A 26,412-nucleotide genomic window follows, 5' to 3' on the forward strand; every position below is an offset into this window, starting at 1 on the left:
CCACCACTCACAATCTCATGATCCCTCGCATCAGCGCTCAGTTGACCAAATGTGTACATTTTCATTACGAGCTCTGTCCCACTACCAAAATGCATTTGCAGCCGTCGACGTGTGGAGATGAAATGAAGATTTGACAACAGTGCTACATTCTTCGGCCCGAGTTAGGGAGTGTAAAGAAGAGTACAAAACAGAGAACAGCGTTAGTCAGATTGTGACGTTCTGGGTTATGACAACACATAGTTTTGGGGTGGATACTGCTACCGCGGCGCCCCACACTCGATCCTATGTCTGGTCATGTAGGATTTGAGTGAATAAAGTGGCACTAGAGCAATTTTTCTATATGTATTTCTATTACTCTGCCAATTCTCATTACTCGAATTCTTCATACTGATCTCTCATCCGGGGCTGGTATAGCAGGCCCATTAATAGCCAGCGTACCACGTGGACACGAATTAAAAACAAAAAAGTTCTAAGAAGAACCATCAGCCTACTTTCCTACTGATACGACGTGGACCTCAGAGAAACGACTCCAAGAATTCTTCGTTGCAGAAGGAACGTGTTTACCGATCAGTTACCTGGCATCAAAGGGCCGCGCCATAGCTCAAGCGGTTACTCGCTGGCTTCCCACCGCGGCGGCCCGGTTTCGATCCCGGGTCTGGTCAAGTGGGATTTGTGGTGGACAAAGTGGCGCTGGGGCAGGTTTTCTCCGAGTACTTCGGTTTCCCCTGCCAATCTTCATTCCACCAATTGCTCCACAATCACCCTCACCTATCATCTGGGGCTGGTACAATAGGCCAGAAGTGGCCGCAGTACAAGGGACTTAGTCCCACCCCACTAGCAATAAAAAAATACCTAGCATCTAAAGGAGGGAAACACTTAACGCAACGTTGCAGTGATATGAGGGATACACATACAGACACACAGACTGATGGGAGGGCCTTATGAAGTATGCCACTGATGGGTTGGGTTACCATGAAATATATACCAATCTGAATGAGGGATAAACAGACGCACAGACAAGATGGAGAGCGCAAACGTCTGCTTGAGAAAAATAGGCTAAAAATAGTTCGATACTGACGTTTCGGAGAAATATACTACCTCCATGAGGACTTGTGTTGGTATCCACCTACCATTGGTGTCACAAGTCAGAAACCACCATCTAAAGTTCAGATTTTAAAAATTCACCCACGCGAAAACGCTAAGTCTTGTCACGGCGGTCAAGATAGCCAGACACTTCTTGAATACAGTTCATTAGAGACAGAGGGGTTAAACTTGCAACTCGTGAACACTCCTCAGGGCTGTCAAGGCTCCTATTGGAGATTACCTGAACGGACACGTTACGTGCAGTGCTACCAATGTGTAATAAACTTCAAAACGATTCCAACAGCAAAACATTGTTGCAGGGACGGCAGCTGATGTACCCTGGCTTTGTGAAGACCTTACTGTCCACAGCCCGTGCGAGGACATCCAATTATGTAAAGAACGAGCTTAAAGGTTGGGACTTTGGTCGAACCGGTTTGTGAGCTTAAAACCTTAGCAAAGCCGTAAATCAATCAATTAACCAACCAAACAAACAAAAACGAACCGTTCTTATAAAGACTTAAAGTGGCCAGTTTTCCTTATCAGGTGATTCGCGCCTCAAGCATCGATCGGTGCCCGGAACCCACTTCCCTGCCCCCCACTCGCCCGGTATTTGGAGGCCCAACGAACTGAGCTATGTTTTCACTGTGGTCTGAAGTGTCGGGGACAACAATGAGTTAATCATTCGATATTTTTCATTCCGACAATTAGTTTCTAGTGAAGTAATCGCATTCCAATTGAAATTGGGACAAAGCGGATAGCGCTCTTGATTCGTATGCGGGAGGTCCAGGGTTCGAATTTAGGCCATAATATTGCATATTCCTACTGAGGCTTTTCGTGGTTTTCGCCAGATTCTTCAGGCAAGTTCCGCAATAGAACCTCAATTTCATCCTTTTGCAGCCTTTTCAGTTCCTTATTTAGTGACAACAGTGTCTACATGCAACACGCTTGCAGAGTCTACACTCGTTCGGCACAATTCTGAAGGACACGCCAACATTCTTAATCCTCAACTGCAGTCACCCCTGGAGCTGACCTTTTCTAGAAAAACCGCCAAATTGTGCTCCTACTCGAGAACTTCTCAGCATTTTATGGAACCCGAAGGTTCATTATCGTGCTAACAAAATCCATCCACTGGTCCATATCCTGAGCCAGATCAATCCAATCAATACTATCCCATTCTATCTCTCAAAGATCCATTTTAATATTGTCCACCCACATATATCTTGGTCTTCCTAGCGGTCTCTTTCCTTCTGGCTTTCCCACCAAAATTCTATATGCATTTTTCTTCTCCCCATTCGTGCTACATGCTCTTCCCATCTCATCCTACTTGATCTGATTACTCTAATTATACTTGGCGAAGAGTACAAGTTATGAAACCCCCTCATTATGTAGTTTTCTCCAATCTCCCGTAACTTCATTTTTCTTCGGTCCAAATATTCTCCTCAACACCCTGTTATCAAACACCCTCAGTTTATGTCCCTCTCTTAATGTCAGAGACCAAGTTTCACACCCATATAAAACCACAGGCAAATTATAGTTTTGTGTATTTTTATTTTTGGACAGCAAACGAGAGAACAAAAGGTTCTGGACTGAATGGTAGGAAGCATTACCCGAGTTCAATCGCCTTTTAATTTTCTCCTGAATCAGGTTTTGATTTGTTATCGTCGTTCCCAAATATCTGAACTCTGCCACGTTTTCAAAACATCTGCTAACTATCTTTATGGTCTTCAAATTAATACGAAGAGAAAATGTAACTCATGTGAGAACGAGATGCGATATTCTTTAATTTTGAACACGCCCTGTTTTAGACAAAATGAAAACGCCCATGAGGAACTCTTCCATCAAGATAAGCAAATAAATTCTCATGCAACTATTCACTGTTAGTTTATACTTATTCTTAAGTCAAAACTATAGGCGTAAAATAAATGAATCAAGAATCAATAGTACGGCTTCATTCTTCACTTTTGTTACACACATAAAGTTGTCTCTGTGCTTAATTAAGCACTACGCCATGAAGGTGTATGGGGGAGTGGATGTCTAGACCGACATTTTCTTGACCTCGGCACTAGCTGGAGGTGAGTGGCCAGCTTCACAAGCCTGCCGCTTTACCCCCGGGGAAAGCGCCCCCGGCACCCATTGGATAGGAGGCTGGGTGGGCCCCAGAGCCAGTCTGGACGACGTGGAGAAGACAAAATTCTTGACCCTACCGGGACTCCAACTCCGACCCCTTGATCGTTCAGCAGGTAGCCAGTCGCTATACCGACTGAGATATCCCGGCTCATTACTATTACACAAATAAAAAAAATTAATATAAACTGTTTAATGCATGTTTCAAAGTCATACTGTATGATAGCACTACCATGAAATAGTAACCCAAACCCGATTTCAGCGCAAATTCCAAGACATTCCTCCGTTTATATTCTTTTCTTGGCTGTGATCTTTTTCTGAAACAACTGTCACATCTGTTTCCGTGAAGATCAGATTGACCTATTAGGATCAAGAATAAAAGATTTCGGGAAGTGCAGTAAATTACATTTTAAACGTATATTTATATGAAAGGAGACCTATAAATTAGCGCAGTAAAATATTTAGTTTAATTATGACCAAGAATAAGAGACTTCGAGTAATCTTCTGGTGTGTTCAGGACATCAGTGCTGACACGAACCCGGAAACGTGCTCACGCTGGCTCTTCTGTTCAAACATCGCGAATACTGGAAGTCTTGTGGGGAAAGTGCACTGCATAGAAAACGCGTTTCTTTTTCTCTGCAACTTTCATTCGAAACATTCTTGGTTCGGTTAAATGTTTAGCGAAGTAAGCTCGAGAGAAGCGCAGAAACGTCATGAAGGTCTCCGTGTAAAGTGGCAGATACTTCTGTCGGATATTCATTAAAATGGAAGCATATCCACAAATTGTATTACAACTTCCTAATACGAAATTGCATGAAAATCCGTAGAGTGGTTCACGAATTATTCCATGAGTACAGATGAACTTAAGGACTCAGAAAACTTGATAGGCTCTTCTCGGGTTTCCGAATGCGCCTAATAGCCTCTGAATTTTGTCCAGAGAATTTTGTTAAAGTGTTTCGAATAGACAAACTATTTTCTGAATAGCGTAAACGGACTAATTTTGGAATTGAGGCCCACTATGTTCTCTGAAAGGCAGGAACTAAATTATTGAATATTCTTTATATTAAGTTCGGGCTCCAAATGGTTAATGATCCTGTCATTCGACCCAGCGCAGTCTGGGCTACCGACAGCATCATTACATGAATCCGGAACAGGCGAAAATGAATGGGTTCGAACAGCGGCGAACAGTTACAACGAATAGCTCTGTTCAGTACTAAATATACAAGGTTATTAAAAAAGAATGAACAGATTTCATGACGCACTGCTTCAGTTCTCAAGCATCGTCATGGAACGAGTCAGTGACCATTTTAAAGAGGAGTTATCTAAGTTGTGAATGGCTGCCACGGGGGCGCTGAAGTCGCGTCGTTCTTCCGGCAACGTTCAGTTCTTCGTTTACCCTCGGAATGGCGAGTCCTCGGCAAAAGGCGTTCTGGGTTCTCGAGTTCGCGAAAACAAATTCGGTTGTCACGGTGCAGCGTGCTTTTCGAAGGCGATTCGGCATTAATCCGCCCTGTCCTAAGAACATTCGACGGTGGGTTCGACAGTTTCAAGAGAGTGGGTGTCTGTGTAAAGGAAAAAGTCCAGGACGACCACGAGTCTCGGAGGAACAAGTGGCGAGAATCCGTGCTGCGTTTGAGAGGAGCCCGCGGAAGTCAACAAATCGAGCTAGCCGTGAGCTTGCGATCCCTCAATCCACTGTCTGGCGTGTGCTAACAGTACGTCTACATTTGAAACCATAGAGACTGCAGCTCGTTCAGGTACTTACCAATGACGACAAAAGGAAGCGGATGGAATTTTGCGATTCGATGCTGGAGATGATGGAAGACGAAACCTTCATTTCACGTTTAATTTTTAGTGATGAAGCGACTTTTCACTTGAGCGGCACAGTCAATCGTCACAATGTGCGTATTTGGGGAACAGAGCACCCACATGAAACAGTTGAGCACGAAAGAGATTTCCCTAAGGTGAACGTCTTCTGTGCTGTGTCTCAGGAAACACCGTTACAGGACAAACCTATCTCGATATGCTCCAAAACTGGCTCTTCACTTCACTGCAAGCAGATTTGCATGACTTCATTTTTCAACAAGATGGAGCACTGCCCCATTGGTACCTGATGGGCCGAGCTTTTCTAAATGAAAAAGTGCCCCAGCGATGGATTGGTCGGAAGGGGGCCAAAGACCTTGCTCTTTGTGCTTGGCCTGCGAGATCCCCAGACCTCACCGTGTGTGATTTCTTCTTGTGGGGATATGTAAAAGATCACATTTATGTTTCACCGCTACCCACTAACCTCGATTACCTTAAACATCGAATAACAACAGCGATTAACTCAGTGCATCGTGATATGCTAATACGCGCCTGGGAGGAATTCTCTTATCGCATTGATGTTGCCCGTGCTGCAGGTGGTGGCCACACTGAACACTTCCAAGACAGGAAATAAAAGTTGATTGTGAGTAGAATACTTGTGACTTGGCTGGAGTTTTGTATTACTTTCCTTTAATAAAGTATTGTGTAATAAAATCGGTTCATTCTTTTTGAATAACCCTGTATGTTACAATGTATATCTTTATTATTACATGAATGAATAACAAGTAGAATTACGATTTCTATACGATGTTTATCAATATCGTCGATTATCAGTTTGTAGGACTTGGGACTTGGTTGCTTTTACTTATCACTATAGCATATTTTCATACCAGATATTGACTTGTTATTAATTGCAAATTTGATAAACCTTTCTTATCACAAATTAAATATGTTTAATAGCTATGACCCTTCTGTTCACGGCTGTAGAAATATGGCTTGATAAATTATATTTCTGTTTCTGTAATTATTGTACTGCACAATGCACACCTTCTTGTAACATTATCATCTGCAAACAGAACAGGTGTGCAGACTAAGTTCATATTATGAGGAATGTCTTTAAAAAAGAGTGGACCAAGTTCAGAGCCATGAAGTTTCGATTTTGAAATTTACCTCAGAATAAATATTAACATGAACATAAGATGTAAAGTTCTCACAGCAGCGGTTATTAAGGTTCATATCTTCTGGGATATGTCATCTAGTTCGCTGAAAGTCAACAGATGTTTCGGATGAACAAGCAGCCTCCATCTTCAGGGTAAAAAGTATGCCAAGCAAGAAACCAGCATGATGCTGGTAGCAAAGAGATAATTCCACTTGCCGAAAGCTCAGACTTACAGGCCTATGGGAAAATAGGATGGAACCGCAGGGCAACTGTCAGTTCATACTGGCTCAGTCACAGAAGAGATTAAACAAATAGGCAAGTCCTCAGTCTGCACTGACTCTATGAGAGAACAGGGCGAACTTGGAGATGGAGGTGACATGTTCCTCCAAAACATGGTTGACTTTAACGCACTACATGACGCCGTATCCCAGAGGACCGTCTCTCCATCGTTATCAGTAACTGCACATTTTACTGCAGTTCCTTCTGCGATGTGTTGTAGGCCTACTACTTATTCTTACGGCCTATATTTCATGCTGCATTCAGTCGCTATGGGCTCCAATTACTGCAAAATTATAATTCTTCTTCACTCCATGCATTAAGTATTGGCATGACTCTGTCCACCTCTTCCTCTGTCTTCCCACATTTCTTTTTCCACACACTTTTTAAGTTTCGGCTTATTTAGGAATGCGAATTCCAGCCGTTCTTTAGAAATGTTCCTTCTACTTCTCTCTGTTCCCTTGTATTCTCGGTTCAGTGAGAAAATTGCCAGTTCCCTATTTATAATACAGAGTGGGGCGCAGAAACTTCCTTTTTGTGAAGACGCGTTGTGAAGGGAGGGGAGGTCGCAGAAAAGTGGGGATAGGCTCGGCGAACTCAGCAGTCGCGGAAGTTTCTGTATAGTACCCCTCAGTAGGAAACATGAGGTGGACGAGTGAGCAGGGTGCGTTTGCTGTCGAAGCCTATTTTTCGAACAACCATTCCTACGTTGCGGTGCAGCGTACGTTCCGTACTCACTTCAGAATTAAGCCCAGAGGTCCGGTTCCCGACCGGAAATCGATTATTTTGTGGGTTGAGAACTTTAGGACAACCGGGAGTGTGGTGATAAAATCATCACCTACAGAATGGTGAACTATTAATATCTCCAAGGAAAGACAAGTCTTCCCTAAGTGCTTGCATAATATAGCTCTCTCGCAAAAATGGGAATTACAACTACAAAAGGCTTGACTTTCGTCAAGCTTCGAAGTGGACAATCTATCATCATTGACAGTGGTCATGGAAACTTGGTCCGATCAACACAAGTGAAACGGCCGCAGACGAAATAGAATTCATTGGCTGGAAGATGAGAACAAAATACTGTCACGTGACTGAGTGCATACATACATACATGGTTTCGACTGGTAATTGAATTTATTGAACTCTTACAGATCCGTGACTACAAGTAATTATAACTAATTCACACACTTTACAGTTCATTACTGAACATACTTAAAGACATCTCAGCCTGCTATGTCTTCACCTGTTGTCTGGGAACATGAAATATTCAGAACGAAAACGACATATGTGGAAACTGTGTGCATTCCGGTACGGTTTACTGATTTCCAGTCTTGCTAAACATAGACCTTATCGATGGCTATTGAAGTTGCTGTGTAACGGTTAACACAAAAACTTCTCATCTGGAGGCCCTGGGTTCTAACATCGAGCCCGAGAACGGCTATCCTGAGCGTTTTTTGTGGTGCATTTAAATTCGGTGCTTTAAAGTAGGCGGCGCATGTCCGTTCTAATTCAGGATTCACGAACATCCTAGAGAAGTGTACAACCGTTCTTGCATCGCATCAAAAAAATCTATCGCGTAATTCCATCACTTACTTATTGCGGTCTTCTGGGTTGACACCGTGTAGTCTGCACCGCTGATATCAACGTCACGGAGGGATATATTACCTCTACCAACACGGTACTTAAACCTCATCTTGAGTAAATTAATTAATTTGCTTACTGAGACCTTGCGACAGTCATTAGGGTTTAGCACGTGTCCGCAATAAAATAAAGCCGTTTCATTACAGTCCTGACAGTGGGATCATCAGCTGACACCAATTCAGATTCATAATATGGCGTTAGTAGTTCTATAAGCTTCTCTAAAGAACGCACAAATCAATCAGTCCACAGAGGAACACTGCCTTGCAATGCGCTGTCAGTCTGTTCAGCCCTGCAGTGACGCACAGCGCACCCTTTTCTGCCATATCAGACACAAACAAACAGCTTAACGTGTATAAGGCAGCACAAAACGTTTCAGGGGGCATGGGATTCTTAAGTGGCGGAGAATCAGGGGCCCAGTGAAATATCCGACACCCGTAATCACGTACACGGACTGCGTGAAATAACTGACAACCATATTTTGGGGCACAGGCCCCATAAAATATCTGACAGACATAATAAGGGCCGCATTCTCAACAAAGCGAATAGGCACCAAATAAAAAACAGGCTCCAGAAGGTTTCAGACAGTCACAATTGGAGACAGTGATTCAAGGAATCATCTGAAGGCCGTAATCAGGGATACAGGCCCCCCCCCAGATGTCTGAGAGACATATCAGGGGCTGACGCTTCATAAACTGAGAATTATGATCGGGGATACAAATTCCAGAGAATACCTGAAAGCCATAAATATGGGCACCGGTTCCTTAGAGCATCTGGGGGCTGTAATGGGTCTAGACTTAAGTCATACTTAAGGACACAATACTCGTATAGATGCACGAATGATTGTGTGGGATGCAGACATTTAAAGGCACTATGACAAAAAGTATACGCTGTTTAATTGGTAGGTTCCTTCACTTATTCTTATTTGTAGATCATTTAATAAAATATATATTTCTAACTGACCGTCTTTGTGGTCTAGTGGTCAGAGTTCCTGGCTACAGATCCAGGGGTCCCGGATTCAATTCCCGGCGCTACCAGATCTTCTGAGAAGTAGTGGGTCTTAAACGGGGTCCACTCACCCTCGTGAGGATAATTGATGGGCTACTTGAATGCAAAAGTAGCGGCTCCGGTCTATAAAACCGAGATTAACGACCGTGGGGAACCGTTGCGCTCAACACGTGACACCCTATATCCCAAAAAGTTGGTGCTAACTTCTCCGACAAGCGGCGGTCGCTCGGTCGGTATAGTTCGCTTGCGGACTACAGACCACGGAGTTTGTTAATTCGTCACATACGCTGATCCGTAAACTGTAAACGGGTGTACACAGCGTCTAATTGGAGGGCTTTACACGGAGCCATTTTCTCTGCCCTAAAACGTCATAATATCGTTCCAAATAGCGATGCATGTAGGAACAAATTCTCGAATCTACACTGTGCTTTGCTGCATAACATGAGCTGGACAGATACCCTTCCGGCTACATACCCAGTTCCGACGCCAGTGAGGCGTAACTGCGGAACGGTACTTAGGAAGGCGGTTCGCACGTTGGTGCTCCTTACCTCTGAAATTAGCTGCAGCGGAATAAACCAACCTGTCTTTGTCACCAACCGAGAACAGAACGGTTTAGTTGCAAAAGTGCATTTGTCAAAAGAACAGTTAATTTATTAATCTTAATGTAAAACACTGTTTCCGTTCAGGGAGTGTTTCAAAACAGCCGAAACCAACGATTCTGGGCCGCCCTGTGCCGTCCTCATATTAACATTTCTCATCTTTCCATCTGTCGTTCAACTTTATAGACAATCAAGGTACTTTGTGACCTTCAACGCAACAGTTAACAATAAAACTAATAATTCTTGTTAAATGAGTATACCCACTACGTGTTTGAATCTCAGTAGATCGTGAAGCAGTGCGTCAGTACACGACGTTGTTGAACTGTTCAGCTGATCAAGGACACGTACAGCATATTCACGTACCACCTGATGATGATCTATTATGACGAAAACATGTAGTGCATATTACTCAATAGTAAAGTAAAAAAGAAAAAAAGAAAAAAGTAAAGCTATCCCTGTAACAGGCCGTGGAGGCCCATAGGGTTGTGAGATGTTGAAGGTCCCACATTATCTAGTGTCACGGCTCATAGATGGCGGCAAGGTTGTCAGCCCTACGCGCCGGCCGCCCTTTACCCCCAAGAATATTCCAAGCACATTCCTGGTACCCATTTCTGTTAGAGGTTGAGTCGACACCAGGGCCATGAATGATGAATGAATGTACAAGGGGTGGGCCTTCTCAGCCCTTGCGGCTCGACCTACAGTGATTTATTGTGCTTTCCCTTTTGATTATCCCCTCAGCAATGCTGCGCTTCGAATAAAGCATAGGACTGCACGTGGGGACGTCGAAATAGTCACTTGGTTCCATAAGGTATTGACCCAAGTGACATCTTAAATAAGCTAAGGCCTCACATTCGCACAGGATATGTCTGGCTGCTTCATTTTCTTCTTGACACCTCTCACAAGTGGGACTATCACTTAGTCCCAGTTTGAAGAGGTGTCCTTTAAGGTGACAACACCAGGGCCACAGTGCGGCTGGAAGGATTAGGCCCATTGAAAAAAAAAATCCAGTTTTATTGTTAACTGCTGTGTTGACGATCACAAAGTATCTTAATTACATTACAAACAACGGCATACAAAAAATACAATTTTACAGATGCTGGCCGTCATTTTGAAGATGTTCTACTGTCTGTTTCTCCTATCTCCGCTGATTTTATACCTGTACCTGTGGCTTTCGGCTTGGTGGATGGCGTATCGCTGTTGCCAGCTACATACAAAATCTTATCAACATTCTTCTCTCAAGGTTAACTCCATATATGAAATAAAATATTGGGGAGCACCAGTAGCGTACTTTATTTGGTAATTTATTTGAAGGCCTGCCAGACTATGTAATATCGAATGATCACATGACAGTGATAGTGAACTGGTTAAGGATCTGGAAGGAAGCGTCACTGCCTATTTTAAGGTTTTTATCGAGGCAATTATATGGCGGAACTGAAGGAAAATAATGGCAAAACTCCGTCAGGACCGTCGATGCCGGTGCTGAGGTTCGAACCGGGAACTTCTTGAACAGAAGTCAGAAGCGTTACTGCTGCAGCAGACCAGTGTGGACTGGACCAAACTTCCAACCATTCCGCTTTCGTCAGATGCTGAAAGCAACACCTGAATAGAGCAGGTGTTTTTCAGGGTGGTCTATGACTCACTTCGAAGATAAGTTTTGTTACAACATTCTAATTAAATTTGGCATACCTATTGAATTAGTTACGCTAATTAAACTGTATTTCAACGAGACCTTTAATTATGCCATTATGGGCAAACATGTGTGTGGCGCTTTACCTAATTTGGAAGGTCTGAAACAATGCAGCGATTTATCTCTGCGCCTTATGACGCTGCTTTAGAAGATATTACGTAGATCTGAGGAAACCACGAAGAACTTGAATCGAATGGGTAACATGATCTTCTGGTGTGTGTTGATATGTTAATTTAATGGGCGAAAACTTACATACAAGAAAGAGAAACACAAAATGTTCTGAAGAAAGCAGTCTTCTGGGATTTGGCACCGTGTATATGTGGTGTTAACCGACGTTTCGGAGGAACGTATCGCCTCCATCTTCAGGGTAGAAAAAATATAAGAAATCTGCAAGCGAAGAGACCGTGAGAACCGGTAAAAGCAGACAGTGCACAGTCTTCATAGTCACCGCCGTGAAAGCCTCAAATCTTACACAAAATGTTCTGCTTGACGCTACTAACGATGTTAGTCAGGAAATAAACACAGGGAACGTATACATTCATATCTCGTCACCACAATGAAGGGGAAACAATAAAAACTAACAAACTTTCTGAAAATGTGACAACGTTCAAACATTTCGGAATGACCATAGAGAGTAAATATTACATTCATGTGGAAACTGAGGGCAGATTACTTCGAGGTACGACCTCTACTATTCATTCATTCGCGTATGAACATACCGATTAAAATATACAAAAGTGCAACTCTTGCAACTGTTGTGCCTGTGCGTGCTCACACTAAAGAGAAAGTATAGACAGAGAGTGTTTCAGAACAGGATGCTGAGAATATCTGAATCTTAGAAAGAAGAAGTGCAAGGCGGAGGCAGACGTATGGAAAATTAAGAACTTCATAATTCGCACTTTTCATCAAATAGTATTAGCATTATCAAACAAAGAAAGATGAGTATGGCATGCAAGACGTTTCGGGGAGATGAGCAATATGGACTAAACTGTAGCAGGAAACCTTGAGGGAAGAGACCGCTTTGAATACCTAGGCATAGATGGGACGATATGTTAAACTTGGGAGATATGAGTTCCTTCCGCCCTGATGATCTGACCAACACGGTCCTCCGAAAAGTTATAACCTATCCAGAACCGACAATGCGTCACATCCCACAATACAGAAACGTTTACATTGAAATTGACCGCAGAGATAGATATGTACTTTGTGAAGGCGTGGACTTAAGTCACTTGGATCAGGTTAAGGTCCAGTAGCAGTTTCTTGTTACTGCCTATGTGCCGTTTATTTTAACAAACCTCTAAACTTTACTCTTTCCGTTAAATAATTTATTTCTGAATTATATTCGTCTTTCCAGAATAAGAAATGGCTTTCTCTGGATTTACACATGCTCGTATAAAATATGATCCCTGTACCGAAATTTTCAATTTCCTTCTTTTTAATGGGCGTTTCTCTGGTTCATTACGTAACAGGCAATCCAAAGGTCAAGAATGGTACACCTAAGCCTGACCTCCACCGGACGTATGCGTGGCGTAATGCTTAATCAATTGAGCAATAAGGAAAAGTACTGTACTACTGACATACGCCTAGACGCAGAAATGCTACAACTGTCTTACACAAAACTTCAATTGCAGTTTGTTACGATATTATATCAGTTCAGCTGCGAGAAACTGCAAGACACTTCCTGCATGTGGATCGCCTTTACCTTTGAACAGATTATCTGATATTGGATGGTTCGCTTTCCTACTTATTATTCCTGAGGTCATGCCCCGCACAACTATTCTGATTGTCAGTTTAAGTGTTTCCTTCGTCGCTCCAGGCAAATGCTGGGGCTATGCCACAATGTAGTCCATGACTGTTTCCCCTCACGTGCGTTCCATTTCACTGTTCCCTAACCACCCTATAATTCGTCGCTATACAAACTGAGGTACAGAATACTTTGTTCCGTAAACTAATACGGCATTTACAAAACATGAATAATAATAACAACAACAACAACAACACTAATAATAATAAGAGTTGGAATAAATCTCACAACTACGTCAGCTACTCTGAACGTAAAGGGCGAGACTAATTCAATGGCTGTCAAAATCTTTACACAGTAAAGACTGTCTCCGATATTCAACATGAAAATGAAGTATTTATGATTTGCATGCTGCAGTAACTGTGATCTCTTGTCCCTTCTGGGGCTGAAAGATTAATAAAAAATATGTAATTCTCAATTTCATGTTGGGATACTCCCACACAGCACCACCACACAGTGAGGATTCAAACGTCATCTAGTGAGCGGCGTATCTGTCATAGAATGTTGCATAAAATCTACTATATTCAAGGACGATCCGTTCGACTAAATCTTGTGCAGGAAATGGAAACTGCAGTTCCTCCTTTGCCTGTTATAACAAAAGACACACCAATGCCACACAAAGCTGCAGCAGACACAATGGCTCCACACAATGGAACCAAATAAAAAGTTCAGGGGAGTTCAGCCGTTACCTACTGTAACTGGAGGTCATATTAAGGCCTTTTATCATACTTATGGAACCACCACCAATCCCGTCACTTTTCTACTGGCCACTTGTCAACCGCCATACGACGAAACCGCTGTCAGCAACAAAACTGCTTCCACTTCAAAGAGTGAACAATTACATGAAATGTTATTAGCAGCGACGGGCAGACCACGGTGACTCTGTCAGAAGAAGGCCTAATACAACACAAGGCCGCAAACCATGGAACCAGACCCGAAGTATTAGTAATTGGCAAAGTATAAACTAATTCATAATCACTGAGCACAAATTTACATTTAACTTCATGGTCTATGTGAATCTAGCAGATTCTTCAATATCTGCCAGCAGAAAAAGGTCAACAGAACAAGCTGCTTTAGGCAGTAACGAACGCTTCTGGCTTGTACAGGAGATGGACAAAAATATGGAAACACCTCGTGAAATGTATGCCCGAATTGAAGTGCTTATTCTAGCGACGTTTGTAGGTGACGCTGTCTTATCTGCGCAATAGCACTACCTGTGCAACCTCCGCAATACGTTGCAAACTTCATTTGTTGTCGAGACAGTGTCCTGTGCACTTTTTAGTGCATCACGTCAGAGCTAAGAGAACTCGAACGCGGGCAAATTGTTGGGGCCCATATGGTGGGTGCTTCCGTAACCAAGGTAGCGAAGGTTTTGGTGTTTCGCGAGGCACAGTATCCAAGATTATGACCTCATACAGGAGGACTGGAAAAACCGCATCCGATAAACACCAGCGTGGACGGCAATGTGTGTTTAGTGATCAAGACAGACGAACATTGCGTAGGATTGTGACGAAAAATAAGAAGACTACAGCTGCAAAAGTGACTACTGAACTGAATGTCATGCTCACAAACCCTGTCAGCACCAAAACAGTACGAAGGGAACTCCACAAGCAGGGTATTTCTGGACGAGCTGCAATTCCAAAGCCACTCATCAGTGATCAAAATGCCACTAAGAGGACGGTGTGGTGCCGAAGTCATAAAACCTGGCCTGTGGAGCAATGGAAGACGGTCATTTGGTCGGATGAGTCCACCTTCACACTGTTTCCGGCTTCTGGCCGAGTTTACGTCTGGAGAACGCCATCCCATGCTTACGATCCAGATTGTTTGCTGCCAAGAGTGACACATGGCTAGGGTTTGATCATGGCATGGCCAGCCATATCGTGGTATTCTGTCGGACCCATCATTACCCTGCAAGGTCACGTCACTGCCAACGACTATGTGACCATTTTGGGCGACCAGGTCCATCCCATGGTGCAAACTTTGTTCCCCAATGGTGATGCCATTTACCAAGACGACAGTGCCCGTGTTCACACAGCTCACATCGTCCAGGACTGGTTTTCTGAGCACGAAGATGAAAGTGTCACGTCTGCCATGGCCCCCACAATCGCCAGATATCAATATTATTGAGCCTCTGTGGTCTGTTTTTGAAAGCAATCTGCGTGCGCGCTACCCACCTCCATCATCGTTAACAGAACTTGCCAATGTTTTGCAGGAAGAATGGTACAAGATTCCCTTGCAAATCATACAGGACCTCTATTTATCCACTCCAAGGAGACTGCAAGCCTGAGGTTGTCCTACTCCATATTAGTCACGGTAATGTGTTTTTTGTTGGGTGTTTCCATATTTTTGTCCATCCCCTGTACTAGGGAGTTCCTCGGTTGGAATCTCCACCGGAATATCGCCTATCCTGAGGGGCTTCGTGGTTTTCCTCAATTCCGTGGTTGCAGGTTGAAGTGACTCACACTTCCTTCCACATCCTTCACAACTCATCGCTCATTAATCTTCCTACCATTCGACGCCATACAGTCTAAGCTACAATCAGAGCCAAACTAGGCACTGACCTCAATATAGTTGTGTTGTGACGGTTTTAATAAATAAATTACACAGTCAGAGCCCTTACATACACCATAAATAAGTATGATATTAAGAACGAAAAACACAAAAATAATATTTGTGGAATACAAGTGCTGCTGCCAGTATTACAATGTACGCGACAGCTCAGTCAATATAACGACTACGTTAGGAGCTGGAAGACCCAAGGTGTCAGTGTTCGAGTCCTTGTAGAAGCAAGAGACCTTTCTCTTCTCCATATCGTCCAGACTGACTCTGGGGCCCTTCCAGCATCCTATACAATTGGTACCACGGGTTGTTTACTTCGGGTAAAGCGGTCAGGGCGTTACGCTGGCCACTCAGTTTCATCTTGTGCCGAGGTTAAGAATGGTGGCGATACATCTCCATGGCTTGGCGCCTAACTAATTAAACCTAAGGAGAACTTTACTTTTACCCAAATGACTCAGATATTATTCTGTATGTAATAGTACGATATATCGCAAATCCTACTCATGGACAGAACTGTCCATTTCTGGGTAATATTCAGCGTTAATCATCTGCACGGGGGCGGCAAAATGACATACAGGCGTGTCTAGTCTACAGCTGATCTGAAAGAGTTAAATGTCACATATGCCAAGAAATATTAGCTAGCCACAAATGTACTTACAAGACTGGGCCGTGACTTGTGAATCTTCGCTGGTCAGTATGCCCCTTGGAATTGCCTTATTCTTGATGAGGCATTTGACAGCCAACCTCCACTTTTGAGCTTCCCTCATGTTGTCATCGTATTTGTCAAATGATCGAAACCTCAACGTGATTGTCATCCGTTCTCGTTTCTGGCCCGATTTGACTCTATTTTTTTTAAGAACGTACGCGTATATATATAGATAGGCACTGATGTCCTTCTCATCTTGCTCGCTAGAGTTTTCATCTACAACTCTTAAATTATTTCTTCTAATAGCATTTGGATGACATGCACAAGATCCAGCTGATCTCCGTTTGCTTCTCAAGCACCGACAGCCGACGATGTCATTAATCCTAATAATTTCTATTTTTGTACTACCATTACTTTCCTTTTGCAGACTGAGTCCTTTCTCTGTTAATTTGACTCGATACACAGTGTTCTTCTTCGAGAGAATGTAAAACGTTTCTTCTAACACCGGAGCACCGTGCACACTAACATCATCCATCTTCCCAATACCAAACCGAACTAAACAAACAGCAGTGCACAGCAGAAATTGTCGTAATCAGTGACATCAGAGATGCGCGGACGTCACATACTTCGATTCATGAGAATCGACTGCCCTGATTTTGCAACATGTCAATTGTAACAGTGCTCTGGCCATAGTTCCTCACTTATTCGCCATCTACTGGGAGAATAAGAAACTGTTAGAGTGAGCTGCTGAGGCCAGGTGGTGGCAATTGTATAACATAAATGGGAGAAAGTGCAGTCAACGCGGCATACCACTACTGTCATCTACATTCGTATACAAAACTGGTCGCTCATCTGTACCCATCGTTATATAGCTGTATCAGGCCCCTATGGTTGTGGGACGTCGAGGCTCCCACATTTTCCAGACAATCGGATCACAGTTGATGGTAAAGTTGCCAGCCTTACACGCCGACCGCCCTTTGCCCCCCACCCAAGNACACCCATACAAAACCACAGCAAAATGATGTGTCGCGTGTTACCTGTGTAACGCGACAATACATTTATCATTTTGCTGTGGTTTTGTATGGGTGTGAAACTTTGACTGAAGAGGGATGAAAGAATAGGAGGTTGGAAGACAACTGCACAATAAGGAGCTTCATAACCTATACTCTTCTTACTTACTTACTCGTGGAGCTGCCAATTCTGCAGCTACTCAAGAATTTACCATCATTTTATGGAACCCGAAGGTTCATCACCGTGTTCACAAGAGCCCTCTGCTGGTCCCTATCCTGAGCCAACCTATACTCTTCACCAAATATAACTGGAATGTCAAGGAGGATGAGATGAGCAGGATATGTGGCATGCATGGGGGAGAAGAGGAATGCAGACAGGGTTTTGGGCAAAAAAGCCAGGAGACCACTATGAAGACTTGGATGTAGGTGCGAGGATAATATTAAAATGAACCTTAGATAAACAGGATTGGGTGGGATTGGATTAATCTGGCCCAGGATAAGGACCAGTGACAGCACCTTCTGAACAAGCACTGGAAATTTAGGTTCCATAAAATGTTGAGATATTGTGTTGCTGAGCAACTGGTGGCTTCTAGGGGACTGAGTTCCACGAGTTGTATCTCATTCTGAGAGCTTTACAAATTCTTTTTGTTTAATATCAAATTATTCACTTGTGGATTTTTTTTTCAAATTTTCATCACTACTCTGTTTTTCCCATGTACTAAACACGTGATAAGTGTGAATAAAATACTCTGAAGGCAGTAGCCACCCTCAACATATATTAAGCAGCATATGACAGTATCGAATATACTACTGGAGCGACACTATGAAATTCTGCATGAAGGCAGATTCTGGCAAATTATAAAATATTGTTTATGTCAACAATTACAAACACAGCAAGATCGGTAGTCTTTGAAACATGTCAAATATAATACTGCTACAATCAGCAGCTAAGAAGAAACATGTCCAAAGCATTCAGTCCTATGGGAAGGCCAGCATGCTGACTTACAAACTATGTTACACATTCTCGAGTTATAATCTTTCATTACAGAGGATTTTTAGGATTGGAAGTCTGTGTAAGAGGAAAAGAGAGTCTGTAAGTTCTTTTTTATTGTTTTTTACTGTTCTACAGTGAAGGATGCAAACAGCAAAAGAAATGCAGGTTCAGTTTTCAAAACAGTTACGTTACTTCTTATAACCACAGCTGCGCCTACGTCCTCGAGCTCGTTCAAATTTACGTCCTTTGGACCGCACATACGGCTTTGTGTGGCTGTGTGGTACACCAGGAGCAAGCCCAAAGTGTTTTACAGCTTCTCTGGCATTGCGACGTCCTGTAAACAAATGACGTGTATTCTCTTCATTTTGAAATGTTTTAAAATTACTGCAGTAATCTTATCACTTTGAAATTCTATGTTGTCAGCAACACAGCACACAGTCTAGATTTTATTAAATTCAAGGGTGGGTCACCTGTCATTGGCCTTCTACCGGACATTTAAAGGCCTGGTCAAATGATATAGAATTTTATTTTTTTATTATTATTATTCTTAGTGTGGTGAGACAGTCCACTTGGTGCTGCTGATACTTCTGTAGGAAACACTGTAACTTCCTTTGAAGTATTTGCTTTTCAGGGTGGTATATCGTTATGTGATGTGAAGAAATGTTTATATCATGCTTAGTGCATAAAATTGTTCAAGGACCTCAATTAGTGCCTTCAAATATCTGCAGGGGCAGGGAAGGAATTTTAGGTTTAGTCTGTATTTTTCATACCTTGAATGAGCACAGTCTTTTTCCCTGTTGGTGCTTTGAGTGCAAGTTGATCAAAGGTGATAATCTCGCCACCTGCCTTCAGGATACGTGCTCGTGCCCTCTCAGTAACTCTAAGGGCACATACCTACATAAAAATAAGTGTGTCAATTAGAAATACAGTGGAACCTTGCTTAATGAGCACCTCTCATAACGAGTAATTCACACGAGCAAAACAAATTGAAAAAAAAAAAAAAAGGACTCACTTAATGAGCGACGTTTTGCATAACGGGTGATGAGAGGAGAAGTCCCAGATTGTGCACTTGCTACATAAGTCTGTGTTTAGCACTCGTTCTGCTAGCATTTTAGTGTCACTTGTGATCACATATTTTTCCAAACTTGTGTTCAGACATTTGTGATTTTTTTGTGCAAAGTTTAATAACCCTTACAAAAATGTCCCCGAAGAAAAAGCCGCAAAAAGACAGCCATAAGAGAATAAAAATAACCGTAGAAATGAAACGTAAAATCACTTAAAAGCAAGAACGAGGTGTGAGCATGGCTGATCTAGCACGCACATACAATTGGTCTGTATCAACGATTTGGAGTTGCATTGTGTTTCACAGCAAGATGTTGTGGAGGAGAGTTTGTCAGAGAAGGAGGAGGAGGTAACAGCAAAGCAACAATCTTCTGGCGCAATAAGAGAAATGCTGAAAGCATGGGAAACTGTTGCATCGTACAGTGAGAAGCATCACCCTAATAAGGCAGTGGCTATGTGCGCTACAAATTTATTTAATGATAATGCCGTGTCGCATTTTCGCTAAATTTTGAAGTGTCAGCAAAGCAAATGTCTCTAGACAGCTTTCTAGCAAAAAAGAATTAGATATGTATCATAAATAACAAACTAATTATTTTGATCATTTTTTTCTGCAAATCAAATTCGCATTCCAGGTTGGTTCATTCCGCATAGAAGAAAAGATGAAGATGATTCACACTCCTTAACAATGTATATATAATTTTCTTTGAATAAACATTATACATACAATTTTTTGAGTATTTTTTCAGCATGGAACATATTATCGTATTTTACATTAGTTTATATGGGAAAAATTGTTTCGCTTAATGAGTGTTACGCATTACGAGTTAAGATTGTGGAACAAATTATGCTCGTTAAGCGAGGTTCCACTGCACATAGAACGTGCTCATGTAATTTTCACCAAATTTGTTTGCTGCAAGGCATTCACCATGGTTGGCAACATATGAACTGCATACCAATCACAAAGCAATCAGAACCTGCTGAAAACATATTAGTCATATCTCTCTGACCAGGTCTGAACCATTTTCAACAGGACACATTCGTAACTACCAAAAAGCATTTCATTTCTCTCCCCCTCCCATTAAGAATGGGCAGGAAGAAAAATAAAACAGTAAATAAGAACATTTCTACAATGACCAAGTTTTTGGACATTATCAACCTTTTTTATTTAAAACAACATTTTGAAGACTCAATTCTGTCTCCCATTTTCAGGTAAAAGTCTACTCAGTTGGGCCCAATTGATATAGCTAGTCCCTTTGTCCAGACCTAACTTTAGATCTTAGTGACATTCTTCCATACTTATTAAATGCAATATAAAGGTCTGACCTCAGGTCCCATCTCAAAGCTGACAATATCCTGAATTACTGTGAACATGCTGACATAATATTTGTGTGTACAGGATGACTGAAACATGACCCTTTCACAATTAAGAATGTCCCTCCCTGGGTCGTTATAAATAACCAAATGAGAAAAGCATAATGGAGGTCTGTTCCAAAGATAAAACTCCCATGCCATAGCTTCTACTGGCTGATCTGAATTAAAGCTGCATGTATTCCTGTGGTTACATATGGGTGTGAAACTTGGTCTCGTGACATTAAGGGAGAAACGTATGTAGACTGAGGGTGTTGAGAATATTTGGACCGAAGAGAGATGAAGTGAAAGGAGGTTGGAGAAAACTGCATGAGTATAATTAGAATGATCAAGTCAAGGAGGATGAGGTGGGCAGGGCATGTAGCATGAATTGAGAAGAGGAATGCATATAGGATATTGGTGGGAAAGCCAGAAGGAAAGAGACCACTGGAAAGACCAAGGCATAGGTGGGTGGAAAATAGAGATATGGGATGGGATGGATTGGATTGATCTGGCTCAGGATATGGAACAGTGAAGGGCTCTTGTGAACATGGTAATGAAGCTTCAGGTTCCATAAAATCTATTCCAGCAATGTGCTACTGTCACCCTTGGTCACATGGAACCGTGGGTATGTTGCCACCACAACTGCATGATGCACCACACTGGTAAATATATTAGTCTGCAGAACATTACAGGAGATCAATAAGTAAATCTGTGTATACCAAGTAGGAAGGTACTCACAGTTAGCTTAGGGACTTCAAAAATTCTCTGATCATCAGTGACAGTGCCAACAATAACTGCTATTAGTTTTTCACGGGAAGGATCCTTCATTAAGCGTACCACTCTTGCTAGTGATATGGGAGGTCTGTTGATCTTGGACATAAACAGCCTCTTCAATATTATCTTGTTGAACTTGGATTTTGTCCTTCTGGTCAGGAAACGATACAGCTGAAAGCAAAAATCAAATAATGCACTTACTGTGAACAGACAATCCGACTAGTCATAGCATATTCACTTTATGCAGGAATTGTGCTGTACAGACTTTGTCACATGATGTGATACTGCCAGTGGTTCCTAAATTTCATACATAACACAATCCTATATAATGCATCTATTGTGAAAAAGTTTGCTCTCTTATTATGGCTATATTAATTCACAAAACAGCACAGTTCAAGGTGCAGAGAACCCCCATCAATTCCTAAAACTGCACTATGTGGTCAGAAAATAGGCATCTGGTGTGCAATGTCACACAAAAAATAGTTGGTCTCCTATTTCTTTTAACAAATGTAACAGGAAGAGTTTGTTGTGATACTCTGATAGTTTGTTGCCTTACTAAAAAACAATGAAAGGGACCGCTGGTTCTAACCGATGCCCACAATGCGCACCAACAAAAATGCTGGAAGAGTTTCTTGATAGCCAAATAACTTCCAAAGAACTCTGGCTTCCCATATCACTCACATTTGATGCCCTTGGATTTTTACCTGTGACAATCAAAGAATAATAAAATCAACTAAATTACACACTAAAGAAGCTATGCTTCATAAAATGGTGCAGAATATGATAACTCAGGTAGAACACTACAGAGAGGAGGAAGAACATCAATTCTAACATTTACTATAGTCTCTTTTGTGCTCTAAGCCTTTCTGAGGGATTAACAAGTTCTTGTCTCTTTTTTACAAAGAAATATTTAATAAGCTGGGCTGCGATTTAAGATACACACTGTACTATGAAATGTAATGGAAAGATCATACCTGGTTAATAAGTTAAGAATTTCAAAATGACATCATAGCACATTTTAACACTCTGCGGACCGGACGCCTAGGCCTAGGCGTTTGGGTTTTAAGCGTGACAGACCGGTCACCTAGATTTAGGCTTTTAGTACACGTTATGTTGCAACACACTATTCCTCGCTTTGGTGGCCACGTGTCTGTAAATGTACTGCGTAGCTGACCTTCGGAATGTTTGTTTTCCGAGTCAGCAACATGACCACTCTCTATTCCCCTCTCACTATAAACAAAAGTCCCTCTGTTCAAGTCGAAGCTTCTATGTGTGAGGCAAGATATTCTCAGTGTCAACATGGCTCAGAGACGAAAGCAGTTGAAGGCCGCGCGAGCTCTTGGAGAAGAAGAAATCTGTGATTTGATCTCCGATGAGTTATCTGACTTGCCAACTGCTTCGTCTTCTGATGGCAAGGGCAGTGTCAGTGGCAGTGACAGGGGCCCCCAAAATATTGTGACCAGAAGAGAAAGTGAAAGCGACTGTGAGAGCTCCGATGTAAGTGCGAGTGCTAGCATTGCGGGGACAGCCACATGGGGTAAAGCAGACAAAACACCCACTTTGGGAAAGTTTACTGGTGATCCATGGGTGAGACAAATGCCATCGGACCCTATGCAAGTGTCTGAAGTAGCTGAACTGTTTTTTGGAGATAGTTTCGACATGTTGTATCAGGAGACCAACAGATACAATCTCCAACACCATGAGGTGTATAACAGTACCTATAAGGTGTTGAAGTGGGTGGATGTCACTTCAGCAGAAATGAAAACATTTTTGGCAATAATCATTCTGATGGGGTTTACAAAGAGGGATAATTTGAAAGACTAGGGTCCACTGATCCATTTTTAGAAATTCCCATTTTTGGCAAACTCATGAGTCGTAAGAGATTTGAACAGATATGGTGGTGTTTGCATTTCAATAATAATGAACTGCAACCACAATCAATGGGCAGGCTTTTCAAAATTCAGCCCTTATTAGACTTTTTCGTTGAGAAATTTCAGACAGTTTATAAGCCAGAGCAGCAACTGTCTTTGGACGAATCTGTGATTCCTTGGAGGGGAAGGCTTCATTTTCGAACGTATAATCCTGGGAAACTCACAAAGTATGGCCTACTTGTTCATGTAGTCACGGAAAGCACTTCAGGCTATATTGGAAATTTAGAAATTTATTCCGGTGAAGGCAAGAAATTGCAAGAAACTATTGTTTCCATTTTGGATCCCTATCTGGATCAAAATTATCACGTTTATCAAGATAATTTTTATAACAGTGTGGCAACTGCAGAATCCCTACTTTCAAGGAAAGTACATATTTGTGGTACAATTAGGGTGAACAGAGGCCTTCCTCCAGATCTGAAAGAGGAATGTAAATCCCTGAAACGTGGTAACACCACATTCAGGAGGAAGGGAGACATTCTTCTTCAGTCCTGGAGGGATACTCGCATTGTGAATATGATTTCCACTATTCACAATTTGAGCATGGTCAATGTTCAAAGACGACATGGGCAAGTGAAGAAGAAACCTCTTTGTATTCTCAGTACAATATGTTCATGAAGGGAGTTGATAGAGCTGACCAATACTTGGCCTATTATTCCCTTCCTAGGAAAACAGTAAAATGGACGAAGAAAGTTGCCTTGTGGCTCATAAATTGTGCCCTTTTCAATTCATTTTTGGTTTTCAAAGAGCTAAACGAAAATTCAACTTTGAAATACAAAGAATTTCTCATGAATGTGGCAAAAGCCTGGGCTACAGACCTCACGGTGGCGGCAGAACCTGCGTCAGACACAGACATAGTACAACTGGGAACATCTACTCCCACCCCACGGAGGCCTCATATAGACCCCCCTGGGCGACTCTCGGGTGATATGAGGAAACATACCCTTGTGAAAATTGTGATGAGCGAACAATCGACGGGGAAGTATCCTTCTGGCAGTGCCGTGTGTGCACTGTGTACAAGCGAAGCAAGACTTCCTACGTCTGCAAGTTCTGCGTCATGCCTCTTCACAGAGGGGAATGTTTCCAGAAATATCACACTCTGAAGCACTTCTAGGAGCTCTGGTAAGTCTTCTCCAAAAATTTTAGTTCATAAAATTAATTAGGAGAGTTTATATTAATTTTTGAAGTGAACAGTGCACAAGTTTGGGTAGTAGGTTTAAAAATGCTGGTCCCCAGAGTGATTTAAATATTTAAATCACCGGTCTGCGAAGTGTTAAGGTACCATCCAAAATCTGGTTCTGGAAACCAAGGAGTGTAAATTCAGAGCATACAAATGAAGTGATTTTCTGATGTGGAAGCAGCATACCTCCCATTCAATGCAGAATCCTGAAATGCTATTTATTTCATCACCATTTATAAGACTCAGATGTAGATGAAAAGATAATATTAAAAGGACTCTTAAAATAAACAGTGTACCACTGTGGACTGGATTCATTTGGCTCAACACTGGGTTCTGTGGTAATAAGTAATGAACACTTAGATCCCGTAATAGACACGATATTTCTTCAAGAGTACCATCTTCTGGGATACAACGCTGTGTAACCTGTGCTTGTCATCTGCTGCCATGCTGGTAATTTCCTCAGTTTATTCAACCCTGAAAATGGAGGCGATATGTTCCTCCGAAACGTCGGTTGAATTTCAATGGACTACATATCCCAAAAGACAGTATTTTTCATAACCACCGTTGTGTGAACCTCATATCCTATATAGAAATTTTTTGATTAGGTTACTAACTACTAAAAGACATACATCTTACCTATCTCTATTCAGTGCACAAATTAAAAAAGAAACATACGTTAAAAACACCATTTACACTTAATACAAATATATGATAAAGAAAAAGAATATCCAGGCTCTTCTGGACAGTGCCTTTTGCTTCCACACAGTGCAGTTCAAAAACACTGAATATCAGTCTGTGCCCGATCAAGGTACCATCTTAGCATACGTCTGGAGCGACAGAGGAACCACCAAAAAAAAAAAAAACCTCCCTTCGGCCACCCCAAAGAGTTCCACGCTCGAAAAAACATCAATCAGATATAAAAAAAGACCTTCATAGAAATCCGTCAAGAAAGATTCCTGGTTTGGGTGCAAGATTGTCTGAAGCCTGATGTAACAATCGGCTAATAATTTTATGAACACTGCAATTAAAATACGAAACAATTCTATACATCTTCAGGAACTTGTGTGGCTGATTTGTTGAGACCTGTCAGAATGATTCCGATCACACATAATGCACCCTAATACTCAACAAATTATACCAGGCATTTTTGAAACCCTTACGTTTTAATTTATAACCAACAGCGCAGTACTTATTTCGCATGTTTCCAGATGTGATGTACTTACCTTCACCAGCAATCTCAAGTACACATCCTGCGACTTCGGCTCTGTACGCCTGACCTTGCGGTCCCATTTATGGTTGATATCAATACCCTAAAAATAAATTCGTACCATGTTTTTCATTACAGCTTTATAAATTATGTCACTCAGATGCTTATGAAACTGATTAAAACAGATAACACTTTAAACATAATCACTTATGCCTACCTACCATTATCACAAAGCGGAAGAACCTTCATGTATCAACGCAATCGAACTGAATTGTGGGAGGAAGCACAATTTACTTGGCACCACAGCAAAACATGAATTGTGGGCAACGTAGGTTACGGCACGGATTACTAAATACTACACGTAGCGACATCTAAACGTAGGAGACGCAATTACTTGAGCCAAATCCACGCAAATAATTGAACCCGCGACCTTCCGGCTTGTAGCATAGTGCCTCAACCAACTACAATGGTACAAAAAAAAATACTATGCAATCTAGTGTGTATGGAGTTCTGGTCTTTTCGGCTTC

General features: G+C 42.0%; 2 protein-coding genes across 2 annotated transcripts in view; both read right to left on the minus strand.

Annotated features, from left to right (window-relative positions):
* LOC111866849 (sphingosine kinase 2) overlaps positions 1–17,021 on the minus strand; it is a 62,912-nt gene extending 45,891 nt beyond the window's left edge. The window contains exon 1 of the mRNA XM_023856171.2: positions 16,393–17,021. Within this exon, the coding sequence (XP_023711939.1) occupies positions 16,393–16,915 (523 nt within the window). The 5' untranslated portion in view covers positions 16,916–17,021. The remainder of the gene's footprint in view (positions 1–16,392) is intronic.
* A 1,454-nt stretch (positions 17,022–18,475) lies between these two features.
* On the minus strand, positions 18,476–26,212 carry LOC111866858 (60S ribosomal protein L18). Its single transcript, XM_023856191.2, has 5 exons — positions 26,107–26,212; positions 25,902–25,988; positions 21,535–21,741; positions 19,155–19,278; positions 18,476–18,718 (listed from the first exon to the last, which is right to left on the minus strand). The coding sequence occupies exons 1-5, from the start codon at positions 26,107–26,109 to the stop codon at positions 18,573–18,575; spliced, it is 567 nt and encodes a 188-aa protein (XP_023711959.1). The 5' UTR covers positions 26,110–26,212; the 3' UTR covers positions 18,476–18,572.
* Positions 26,213–26,412: the final 200 nt, after the last annotated feature.

The sequence above is a fragment of the Cryptotermes secundus genome, unplaced genomic scaffold (assembly GCF_002891405.2).
Source record: "Cryptotermes secundus unplaced genomic scaffold, Csec_1.0 scaffold643, whole genome shotgun sequence".
Taxonomy (NCBI): Eukaryota; Metazoa; Arthropoda; class Insecta; order Blattodea; family Kalotermitidae; genus Cryptotermes; species Cryptotermes secundus.